This window comes from Tympanuchus pallidicinctus, unplaced genomic scaffold, assembly GCF_026119805.1.
Source record: "Tympanuchus pallidicinctus isolate F22 unplaced genomic scaffold, pur_lepc_1.0 scaffold1, whole genome shotgun sequence".
In the NCBI taxonomy this organism is placed as follows: Eukaryota; Metazoa; Chordata; class Aves; order Galliformes; family Phasianidae; genus Tympanuchus; species Tympanuchus pallidicinctus.
In genome coordinates, this window is record NW_026294618.1 from 93191480 (window position 1) to 93203495 (window position 12016).

The following is a 12016-nucleotide window of genomic DNA, read 5'->3' on the forward strand; positions in this document are numbered from 1 at the left end:
TTTGTTTTGCATTAATGCTGTGCTTTAAGCATTCCTGTTTCTTCCAGAAGTTGCCTGTAGAAAGCCAGTTTCCTGACTTTGTCATATCTCTGCAAAAATAGCTGTATCATCCTCCTTCTCTCCTGACCACTGGCTAAAAATTCACTCCTTTTTTACTTTCCTTACCTTGTAGTAATTTTTTTAGAAAATAAAGAATTTTTATTATTTTTTGCCACAAAGCATGATCAGTAGAAACGACAATATTGCTGAAGGTAATTAGGTATGTTTTAAAACTCCTGCAGTCCTTTTTCCCCCCATTTTAATGAATACAATCTTTCATTTCCATAGGTTCGCATGGTCCTTTGTTGCCATTACCAAGTCGTTACCGAATGGGATCTCGGGACACTCCCGAACTTGTTGCTTATCCGTTGCCCCAGGCATCATCCTCATACATGCATGGTGGAAATCCTTCTGGATCAGTTGTCATGGTTAGTGGGTTGCATCAGCTAAAGATGAACTGTTCAAGGGTCTTCAACCTTTTCTGCTTGTATGGAAACATTGAGAAGGTAAGGCATCATCTGTGAGAAACTCTGAATCTACTGCAGTTGGGTATTTTGTTGTTTTTCAAAACAAGCAAACAAAAATGAACTAAAGTCTAGTTGGGATGGGTGCTCCTGACAACGTTTCAAATTCTTATTTTGGGCTGCTTGTTGCAGTGTCATTTTTTTCTTCATCTATCTTATCTTAGGTGAAATTTATGAAGACTATTCCAGGCACAGCACTGGTTGAAATGGGTGATGAATATGCTGTAGAAAGAGCTGTTACACATCTCAACAATGTCAAGTTATTCGGAAAGAGACTTAACGTGTGGTAAATATGTTCTATATGATTAATAGTCAGCTAGTAAGGAAATGTAATGAAGTTGCAAAGACAGGCTGTCCAGTCTTCTCATCAGTGTTAGATTTATGATTTCCAGTTTACAACTATTATTTTTCACCAAAATATTTTTGTGAATGTGACAGCTGTCAATATCAGTTCAAAATTATAATACCTATATCCTATAACCTAGGCTGTTAGAAAGCTGTATTCACTAAGATGTTTTATCCACCCTTTCTACAGTCTTTTTAGGAAGGTGTCAAATCTAACTTGTCTTGTTCCTCTTTGAAATTGTTCTAAAGAAATGTCAGCTTTTATTTACGTACATGAATAATCTGTGTGAAAAGTTTGCAAGTTTTGATTGTTTAAAAAACTTTCATGACATATCCTTAAATCCCAGTGTTTCTAAGCAGCATTCAGTAGTTCCAAGCCAGATATTTGAGCTGGAGGATGGCACGAGTAGCTATAAGGATTTTGCAATGAGTAAGAATAATCGGTTCACCAGTGCTGGCCAAGCATCTAAGAACATCATCCAACCACCCTCTTGTGTTCTGCATTATTATAATGTTCCCCTGTGTGTAACTGAAGAAACATTTGTGAAGGTAGGCAGTTGACATCACTGTGGCATGTAGTGCTCTGGGGCCTTATCCTAACTGTATAGTACTGTATAGTATGCTACTTTTAAAATGAAATAACTGGGATAGTTTTGGTACAGCAGCTGGAAAATAATTCTTAAAATAGCTTTGGAGCCTCTCTATAGAAGCTGCTGTATTTGTGCTTTTTTTTTTTTTTTTTTTTTTTCATTATTCTCTTTTTTTTTTAATGAGAAACAAGATGTTGGAAGTAAAGTTGAGAATCTTAATGAGGTTTTTGTGGAAGCGGGGAAAAAAACTTAAAGCCAAATACAGGAAAAACTAAGAGTACAGCCAACGAAAGATGTACTGACTTGAGATGGTTATTCTGATGACTGATATGACGTTTTGGAATGGAGAGAAACATGCACATGGGATGTTTTGCATGGTTGGGTACTAAATGAAAACTGGATGCTGAAAAATTCAATAGCAGATACAGAGGCAGTTCGTTTTCAGTTCAGTGAGACTTTATTTTTTTGAATTTGAGCTGAATCTTGAAAGTTAATTCTGGTTTGAGAGTTGTGTGCTTATTTGTGCAGCTTCTGAGATGCTGTGTTGAAGTAGGAATGTCAAGAAGAATAATTTGTTTTTCAAATATGAATTGCTTGAGCAAATGGTGATGTTTGCATTCTAGCAATTATTGTGCCTATAAAATATTTGGGAAAGCACAAATAAAGAGCCTTGTTTTGCAGACTATAGGATGGTATTCTAAAGAGTTCCCCAACATGCTTAAAAATTATTATTTGCTGTAAAATCTTGGAAGCTCTTTTAAAGACTCAGTATTTTCCTTTCTGTGTCTCTTCCAGGAACTTGGGATTTTTGCTAATGTATTTATGTGCATTTTTGCTGAGGTTTTACATCTTATTTTATTTTTGTGACAGCTATGTGAGGATCATGAAGCTCTCAGCTTTATTAAATACAAAGTGTTTGATCCAAAACGTAAGTCACGTTTGACCTATTTGAGGGGTTATCTGAAGTCCAGTTTTTATAAGAGCATGCACTTGCCCAAAGACATTATTGATCTTTCTCCCCTCTTTTGCTTCTTATTTTGAAAGCCTCTGCCAAAACACTCTCTGGCCTGCTGGAATGGGAATGTAAGACAGATGCTGTGGAAGCTCTCACTGTACTTAATCACTACCAGATAAGAGTCCCAAGTAAGTTAGTTTTACTGATCTTACTGCTATCATTTTGTTTCTTGTTTTCTTTCATGTTGATATTGCCTTTGTTTTAAAAAAAAAAGAAAAAAAAGAAGTTTCAGCAGTTTAGTCTGCATCTAAAAATTGCATTCTTTTCATTATAGGTATATATTCTGTATATGTATGAATATATATGCTCATTTATCTTCTGTTGTGTATATAATGATCTGCAGTTTAGGTTCCATTGCATTTTATTTAAATGGCACTCTTTCTTCCTAGCTTTGGAATCAACCTGTAGAGCTCAAAATATGCTCTGCAGCTCTGAAGTTATAGAAAGTTTAAAAAAACAAAACAAAAAACCACTAACAGCAAAAAAAACAACAAAAAAAGCCAACAAACAAAAGAACAACGGTCTAGGATGCAAAAAGGAAGGCAGGAAAGGTATTGCTTACAATCCACTATCATTAAAATCAAATCTAATGTACAGTGTCTTACTGAAGCTTTTGTCATGTTCCTCAGTAAATGCAGAGAAATGCGCAGTGCCCTTGGATAGAAGATTCTTTAGGTTGCACAGCTTACTGCTCTGAATTAACTGCTCTTGTAGTAAGTTCTTTTTCAAACCAGAAATTTTGATGTCAAGGTGATTTGAACACCAAACTAGTAAGGACAGAGATGAAATTCACCTGTTAAACTGTTGCACAGTGGACCAGATCTGTGTTGGACAATTCAGACAGTTTACTGGAGTAAATTGAATTATTCCAAGTATTTACAGACATCTTTGAATCTAGCTCAGTGCCTAACATTATTTTAAGCTACCTTCTTCAATCTATTAAGAATTTGTCTCTGACAATCTTTCCTATCCACTCCACTCTTCACCCACCATCTCAAACAAGAACTTTTGGTTAAGACTTAATGTAATAAGGTTGTCTGAGGTTGGCTGAACCAGGAGGATGCGTCTTCCATCGCCTGAGAATACCCAATTATGTGCTGCTGCCATGAGCAGCCTTTCCATGTAAAGGGGCATTGTTTTTTGCTTGGCTTTCTGGAGAGTCCTGAAGGGGGAGCTGGGCTTCGTGCTTTTCCTTATTCAACGGACATGCATAAACAGTCTCTAGTGTCACACTGCCTCTGATGGAAATACTACATTCTGTATCTCCTTATCCTTATCCTGTATATCCTTAAATATCTATGCATTTTGCTTTGGAAGTTCTGTTGGATACTACTCTTGTAAATAGTTCAGGTGGGAAACAGACAGCAATAACAGTAAAGTCTTTGTTGTGTTCAGAACGCTTTAGAATACTGTCTGCATTCCTTTGTGATCAGATCCATCGCATTGTTTTTCCATCTTTTGCATCTGAAAAATGCTGATAGACTGTAAAGAACACTTCATTACTGGTCATCTGGTATCTGTGGGCCATCAGGGGTATGGGGGGAGCATTTCACCTTCTGAAGTGGTAAACATGTCACATCAAGCAAGATGATTTTCTCGATCAGCAGGAGAGCCATACACATGGCGCATTACTGAGCATGTTCTGTGTTGTCTCCCGACAGATGGCTCTAACCCTTATACCTTGAAGCTTTGCTTCTCTACTTCATCACATTTATAGAGAAGAGGACTGCATGTTAAGAGCTACATTCACCTTGATTTGCAAGTTTGAAACTACACTTCGTTCACAAAGCTCTAAAGTGGTTGCTCTAACGTTGCCTTGTTTCAACTTAATTCTAATATCTTTTATCTTGTTTTATAATAAATGGATGTTCATTCTTAAATACAAAACAGATTTTTCTTTTTGCCTCTCTGAAGTACATGTTGTAAGCTTACTACGAAGTTTGTATTTTGTTGGTGTAGTATCTGCAGATGTCTAAAGAAAATCCAGTAGCGTAAACAAGGCAGTGTACCTTTCAGACTCCAAAATGTCAGTTGTTTTCTTCCAAAATGGAAATATATTTGCATTTTCAATAATGTTAAAGCTTAGCAAGTATTTTTCAGTTGTAGCGGGCAGATAGAACTGTTACATCAGAATTTTAAATGTAGAATCTGTTTTTCAGTATGTTAAGTAGTGAAGTATGTTGCAATTCTAAAAATCTTGTATTTATAAAATGCTTTCATCAGGTTAATGTTGCACATACAGAACTTTTAATAGTATGGACTTACTTGATTTATAGTTTTAAAAAAAAAGCTAACAGAAAATTATTACATATACATATGTATGGTGTGAATTCATGCTTATTTAAAGTGTTGTTTTTAAAAAACAAACAAACCTATTTTCCGTCTGCATTAGCATGATGACATCTATAACCAGTCCCACCATAGGGGCCTTTTTAAAATTAAAATTGCAAGCCTGTATCAATGTGTTCATCCTCATTTTCCATAACTTTAAATCTTTGGTGTTAACATATCTTCTTGATATCTTTTTCAATAGTTATTATGACTTATTAAACTTAGAAAAGTTGGCTAGTTGAGAACAGAAGATTGATCACAATAGAAACCAAGGTGGTGGAAAAAAGTTAAAACAAAAAGCAAGCCCACGGTACTCTTATACCTGGATTGTTAATTTTATGTACACTGGATGCTTATATCAATGTTTTCTTTTGTCTGATATCTCTTATTTCTATTATGATGATGAAAGGATACATGGGGTGAATAGAATGGCTAGCTTCTTACTTGAAGTGTGGTGATGTAGGTAGGGTTCAGGTAATACAACTCTATCATGCGATGTGAAACTAAGGAGATGAGAGATCTTTCACTTTGAGGAAGATTTGTGTTGCACCAGCGCTTTGGAGCCTCTGTTCTCTCTTCTAGAACTGGTGCTTCATTGTATTTGGGCTCAACCCTCAGGGATGGGAATCCAGGGAGGGAGTCTGGGATCTGTTGTTGCAGGCCTCATGTTTGTTCCCCTCTCTGAATTTGCAGCAGTTAGTGCTCTTTTAGTTTTGCTCTTAGTGATCAAAGAGAAATTGTTTCATCACGCTTTCTTTTATCACGCAAGTTCTTCATTCCATCTTTATTGGTTTTATCTGTATCCATACAAGACATATTAATGCGGTGTGCTTGCCCTTGAGAGCACGTTGTGTTATGTTTACAGACTGTGGGCACTGCACGTGCTTTTAAAGACCAACTCGAACTTCCTCATTCTTAATTTGAAGACAAATACACATAATTATACCAGGGAAAATGTGTCAACTGTCCTTTGGCTTTTCTCATCAACTATAATTGATTTTCCTCCTGCCTACCTCCGTTTTATTCATCTTTCAGATAACAAATATTTCATGAATTCAAAGCAGGCTTTTAACACGTTTGAACTGGGAGATGGAGGCTGCTTAGTGCCTCTTTCTGTCTAGAGTATGGAATAATACTGCCTTCCTGTATGGAAGATGGCAAACTGGCTTGCATTTTAGGGGCACTGCTAGCATTCTTTCTGCCTTAGTGTTTCCCCCTCAGAAACAGCGTTTAGTGAGCTCTAGCCTGGAAGGCTGGGTGCCAAGTCCAGCTACTTGCCAACACAACTGCTGGGTACTAGTGAAATGTTCTGTGCTGCATTGTTTTTTAACTGTAAAAGGTCTCTCTGTCATTAATTTATCTTCCATCAGAATGTTCTGCAAATACCAGTTGCTTTTGTCATAAGTTGCATTGCTTTGTTTCAGAATCAAATTGTTTATGTTTGAGCATTGAAAATGGCATGTTATCTGTTGGTCCACTTTGGGATGTAGGAAGTGACCCTAAAAGCATTCAGGTTTCTTTTAAAAAAAGAAAAAAGAAAAAAAAAAAAGAAAAAGAAAAAAAAGCACTTTAATGTTTCCATGTCCTTCATGGATCCCAGCATTCAGTGCCTAAGATGCTCAGGGGAATGGTATTTTTCTCTTGGCTACTCAGATCAGTCAGCAGACATACCAGTTCTGGGTGATATCAGCTGGAAGTCCCTATTTTGCGAAATGAGTAGCCTGTCATATGGGGAAGAAAAGACAAGAGTCTAAGGAACTGCTCAGCATTCTTTCTACGTCAAATAATAATAAACTTCATGTAAAAGTTGAGAACATGAAAAATTCCTTGTTGGTATTTGTTTAAAAAAAAAAAGTCATTTCCGGGCCCTCCAGGGCTGGCTAGTTGTTCTCAGGGAGGAATGAGGTTGGTCTCCTTCCAGAAATAAGGTCTGTATTCACCTATAATTTAGGATAGAGACAAAGCAGTGAAGCAAGTAAAGAGTTTCTCCAACAGGAATGAAGTTTGTAATTCGTCAGCCACCCACTTATCGTATTTGTTAGATCAAAACTAAAGTATTAAGGTCTCTCAATGCAATTTTTCTGTCCCTTTTGCATAAGCCATATATGCAAAATAGTGAACAATGCTATGCATGTTTCCTGCTTGCAAGCAGCTTGCATTCACACTGTAATATATTCACGTCTGTTCCAATGTTTAAAAAAAAAAAAAGTTATATTTTCTAATCAATAACCTTTCATTGGAAGTAAATGATATACTGGGAGATTTGTTCATCTTCTCTCACCATACTCATATTTTTGTTTTAACTTATTTCCCCTTGTAAGGAGGAATTGAAATGAGTTGCTTTTTGATTTTTCTATACCACCACAGCAAGATGGAGTGCTAAGGTGATATAAGAAAAGATTTAAAAGAAAATGTTCAGGAAATGTTTGAGTGTTTTACTTTATGAAAGGAATTATAAAACTTAATGTGTTGTCACTAAGTCTGTCTTTGAGTAAGGGATAGTATGGGGTAAGCTGGCTTGTAACTGGCTGAAACCCTCTGTTGTAATTAAATTTAACTTGCTCCTTTTCCTATTGTGTGTTTTCTTGTAAACAGAGCTTGAACGTGTTTAAATGTTTTGATGACTTAGCAGGAGATGTTCAGTCTCTTCTTTTAAGTAGTTCATTGAAGTCTGAGAGTATGAATGCACTTTCTCAATTTATTTTTCTCCTCCTGGAATGTGTTTAAGTATCTTCTGGGTTTTCTTACCTTCTTTTGAAAATACGTTATGTTCTTACATGTAGAAACTTCAGTATTTTTGGACAATCCAGCTTTGTATGTCTACCCAATCTCTTGGTTTATTCTCTTTTGGCAATTACAGAGGTGAAATTACAAATAATCTTGTTTGCATTGGTATGGCTTTGGCCAGAAATAGCATGCAAGAAGGCATACAGAAATAAAATCTGTTATGGGCTCCACTTTATGTGAAGAATTCTTAAAGCAGGAAATATCATTCTGATTTTTAACTTTAACCTAGATGCAGCTGTGCTGAAGTTCAGAGCCTTGCCCTCCACGGATCTGGAATTTCAAAGGTAACTTAGTCCTGCTTTAAAATTTGGCTTGCAGTAATTTCATTTAGCAGTTTGCATATTTCATGCTGTGAACAAGCCCTGGCGTACTGTCATAGAAGAGCTGATATTGCCCTCTGAATATGTGGCTTAATACAAAAATCTGTCAGCCTTGAAAAAACAAATCTTCTTGATTTGGGTCCCCTGGTGGCAGTGGTCTCAAAGGAAGAAAAATATTTTCACTGATGCTCCACAGAGTGCTTCAGGTGTGTGTTGGTTCACTGCCAGTACTTCTGTAGGTTGTGTTTTTCCATGACCCGTAAGTAAGACCTCACTGAGTGAGAAATATATGTTTTGTGACCTGGTTTGTTATGAAATTCAGGAGTGAGCAACAGACATACCTAAGCAAGGGAGAATCACTGCTGTGAGACCTCTGGAAGGGAGGCTCAAGCAGATGAGGGGTGAGCTCAGTTCACTAGACCTCCATTTCTCTCTGTCTGGTTGAGTGCTCCTCAGGAATGAGAGGTGGGTGTTAAACTGCTGCCAGATGAAGTGGTCTGATGTGCAGGTTCTCACCTAAAGGCCATCCTGTGTTAGAAGGGAGGTGATTGCCACTTTCTTTGCTTATTATAGCCCGTGCTGTTTTTGCTTCAAGTTGTTAAGAGTACATATTTAAAATCAATCTGGCTTCTTCCCAGCCCACCTCTGCTTCTGTAAGGAATTACCTGGAATGTGAAAAATGTTAATATTACTCACAAAGCAAGTCTAAACTGAGAAATACTTATCATTATTCTTCATTTATAAAACAAAGGATTTGCTGTTTCTTTACTCATTTCACTCTGTGTATTAAGTCCATATAAAACTGGGTCTTGTTCTCAGCTGCGCCATTAAAACGAACTTCTGGACAGGGTGATGGGTTGTGTTCACATGGCAAGGTGCTATTTCTGGTGTGCTGTCCAGGTACTTTGCTAAAGCCGGTGCAGGGCAAAGTCTGAGTCGAAACAAAAAGCTGTTCAGGGCTAGGGACGAAGGCCCAAACTTCTTCAGCTAAAGCATCTAATTTGTAAAGAGCTTCCATTTCTAGGCAGTTGTGTGATTGAGTTAAAAGCATGCAATATTTGTGTTCCATTAAGTCTCTTAATGCATAATGTGCTTTCCCTGTTAAAAATAAAAAGGTTTCTTTCTCCATGGACTGTGATTCCCACAGGATGTGGAGGAACTTAGCATAGCCAGATTACTTGTGCTTTGGCTCCATTCCTCTAAAGGAAATAACTTCAGTCCCTTTTCTTGTGTTCAGAATGCCTTGGTATCTGTCCTGTGCCAAGCCTTCCTGTGCTGTTCTTTCACAGCCAGCTCTCTGGGCTAGAGCCATGCATTAATTCAGATAGGTTCGCTTCTCTTCCTTTTTTGACTGTTGCAGCTGCTGATGTGAGATCTTAATTTATTTTTCCTTCTCTGGTATTTGTAGAGCAGCTGCAACTTCAGTGGACCTTCATGCAAGGGAATGAGTGCTGTAGGAATGCAACAAGGAGCCAGCAGATAAGTGGTACATTAAAAAGCAAGACAATTAACCCTCTTTTCCAAGCGTTCAGGAATATAGATTGGTTTTGGCAGGGGCCACATAGCAGTATTCAGAATATAACATAGGTTGTATTCTGGGGTATGGTTGAGGATAGCAGTTGCTGCAGAATACAGGATGTAATTATTCAATTACATGTAAGGCATTACCTGTTTGTTTTCTCTTGCCACCATTTCCTCTCTCCATTAGAAGATTCATCCTTCTTTAACCTAGTAAGAAAATTAAATTGCAAATATTTGTGTTCCACTCAAATTGGGTAGTAGTCAAGCCCCTAGAAATTGGAGCGCTTGCTTGATAAAACTCTTCTCTCTTTGGGACTAATTTTATTTCACTTAGGCTCTTAATGCAGCAGGCTTTGGATATTTCAGGAAGCACATTTGTGTTAGTTGATTATTTCCCTCTGCATGGGAACTTCTGGCCTTCTAAAATTTAAGACACCGATGTTGGGATTTGCATGTAATATAGATTATGCTTATATCTTTTCTTCTGTTAACCACAGCGACGAAACTGCTAATTCCAGATTAAATCACTGAGCTCTAGATAAGCATCCTATTCGAAGAATGCAGGAAAGTGTCTGAGAAACCAACCTGAGTAATCTTTTCTTGAAGGTACTGGGTAGATTATGTTGCCAGGTTTCAGACAGAAAACCCTAGTTTGAAGTGGGAGTCATATTCACTTCACTTACCTGTTTTGTTAGTGAGAGAAGGAAATGATGGTGTTAATTTAAAAGCAAATTCTTAAGTTCTTAAACCAGAATATTTTATGAGGGCTGCTCTGAAAGGAATGCCTCCTATTTTATGCAGTTGGCCCGTATTCAGAGGTGGATTGGTGGCATGGCATTTGAGAATGGAACCTTCCCAACAATATCCTGTGGCATTTTCTTGATATGCAACAAGTGGCAGCAAAAGGACAGTCTGACAGAATGTGTGTGTGTGTGTGTGTGAAACAAAAGCATGGAACTGAATTTCTTCATACAAAAAAATAAATAAAGAAATAAAATTGTGCTGACGTTCATCAATGCTTGCTGAACATTTATGGAGATTGGATAATGGATGTGAGCACAGGGAGGCGGTGGGTGGTGATTTCAGCAGTGGTGACAGTGACATGAAGGACAAGTCATGCTTCAGATGGCCATGCAGATTTTAACAAGTGCAGCATGCAGGATCTTATTGATCACTGGTGAAAATGCGTAGCTAATGGTGGTGACTGTGTTGGAAAATAGTTCTTGTAGCAGAGAATTTGCCCTATAAAATCGTGTTGTTACTGCACTCTATCTGATGTATTTTCCAAGGAAATAAATAGGAGGCGTAACTTTTGGAGCAACCTGTGTAAGTTATACTTATTTTCATTTTTTCTGATAGCTCTGTAGAGGTTTATAATCTGTCTGTTTTTGAAGAAAGATATCCTTGTGCCTCTAACTCTTGCTTTTTGTGTATTCCTAACATGAAGCAAGCTCACATAGAGCTCACAATGGAATTTCAGGTTAGGACCGTACTGTTGATATTATTTCAATGTATTTCACAATAATACACTCTCTAGTCTTGCTTTTATCAGCTATAGCTTTTATCTGATAATAATGAAAACGTACCCTAACACCTACAGGACAAGTTTCTTTCCATGAAGACAGACAAGGTGATGGTACATCCACATGTCTTTTGTGATATGGACACCCAGTTAAGTGTGACTCCATGGCTTTTCTAGCATAGGCTATAATATATCATTTCTTTTCCATCTGTCTGTGTCATTACCTCTCACATCTGCATCCCTGCTGACAACGTCATTGCAAAAACAACAACAAGAAACAAACAGTTCTCCCTTTTAATCTCCTGAAGCTTTGTAGCAAAGATCATTCATCTGCCTTTGTTTTCTACACATTCTGAAACTTCTTAGGAAACTGAGCAAGGATATTCAGAGATGTAGGGTCAGCAAAAAACTAATCTTATCCTTTTAAGCTGGCAGAGAATGAGCAGCAGCACCGGTCCCATGACTGCCAGCACAACCTCCATTTCTTACTGCTGAAAACAGACTCTGCTTTTCAGGAACTGTCCCATGTGGACCTTTCCAGTGAGGACCCTGCTAAGAGTAAGCCTCTTTTAACACTGAGCAGAGTGGAGTTCAGGAACCCTGATAGCATCTGGTCATTTCTGGTATGCATATGGGATCTGGCTTTATATTCTAAGCAGACAGTTGCTTCTTGCTTGTAGCATGCAGCCATTGCAGCAGCTTTGGCCTGAGACTTACCACCCGTAAGCTACTCACAGCTAACCAGTATTTGAGAGGAGCTAGTCTTTAAACTGCTTTAGAAGCAGTTGGTTCTCAAGCAAAGCTGCTCTTAAGCCATTTTGCAAGCACTTGGGCTACTTCTTTCACTGTCCTCTTCAGGAGCTGTTGTTTCCCATCTCCCCAGTGACTACCTGTACCCCCTGGTTCCTATTAAAGACCATGAAAATCAGTGTTTCCAGCAGTGTCAACCTCTTCCATTTAAGTTGTGTGTAAGATTTGTGCTGAGGATTTGTGCTGGAAGGCTTGCTTCTGAGTCAAGGCAA

General features: G+C 37.9%; 1 protein-coding gene across 6 annotated transcripts in view; it reads left to right on the forward strand.

Moving 5' to 3' along the window:
* Window positions 1–10800, forward strand: part of HNRNPLL (heterogeneous nuclear ribonucleoprotein L like) — a 31888-nt gene extending 21088 nt beyond the window's left edge. For 2 of the 6 annotated variants that reach the window (XM_052701666.1, XM_052701675.1), the window contains exons 8-14: window positions 328–545; window positions 728–849; window positions 1256–1457; window positions 2369–2426; window positions 2543–2641; window positions 2903–3064; window positions 4175–7412. In XM_052701666.1, the coding sequence (XP_052557626.1) occupies window positions 328–545; window positions 728–849; window positions 1256–1457; window positions 2369–2426; window positions 2543–2641; window positions 2903–3064; window positions 4175–4230 (917 nt within the window). In that variant the 3' untranslated portion in view covers window positions 4231–7412. Of the gene's footprint in view, window positions 1–327; window positions 546–727; window positions 850–1255; window positions 1458–2293; window positions 2427–2542; window positions 2642–2902; window positions 3065–4174; window positions 7413–7860; window positions 7916–8589; window positions 8624–9359 lie in introns of those variants that run through there. The other 4 variants (XM_052701684.1, XM_052701693.1, XM_052701703.1 and 1 more) reach the window with 4 other exon arrangements.
* The last annotated feature ends 1216 nt before the right edge of the window (window positions 10801–12016 follow it).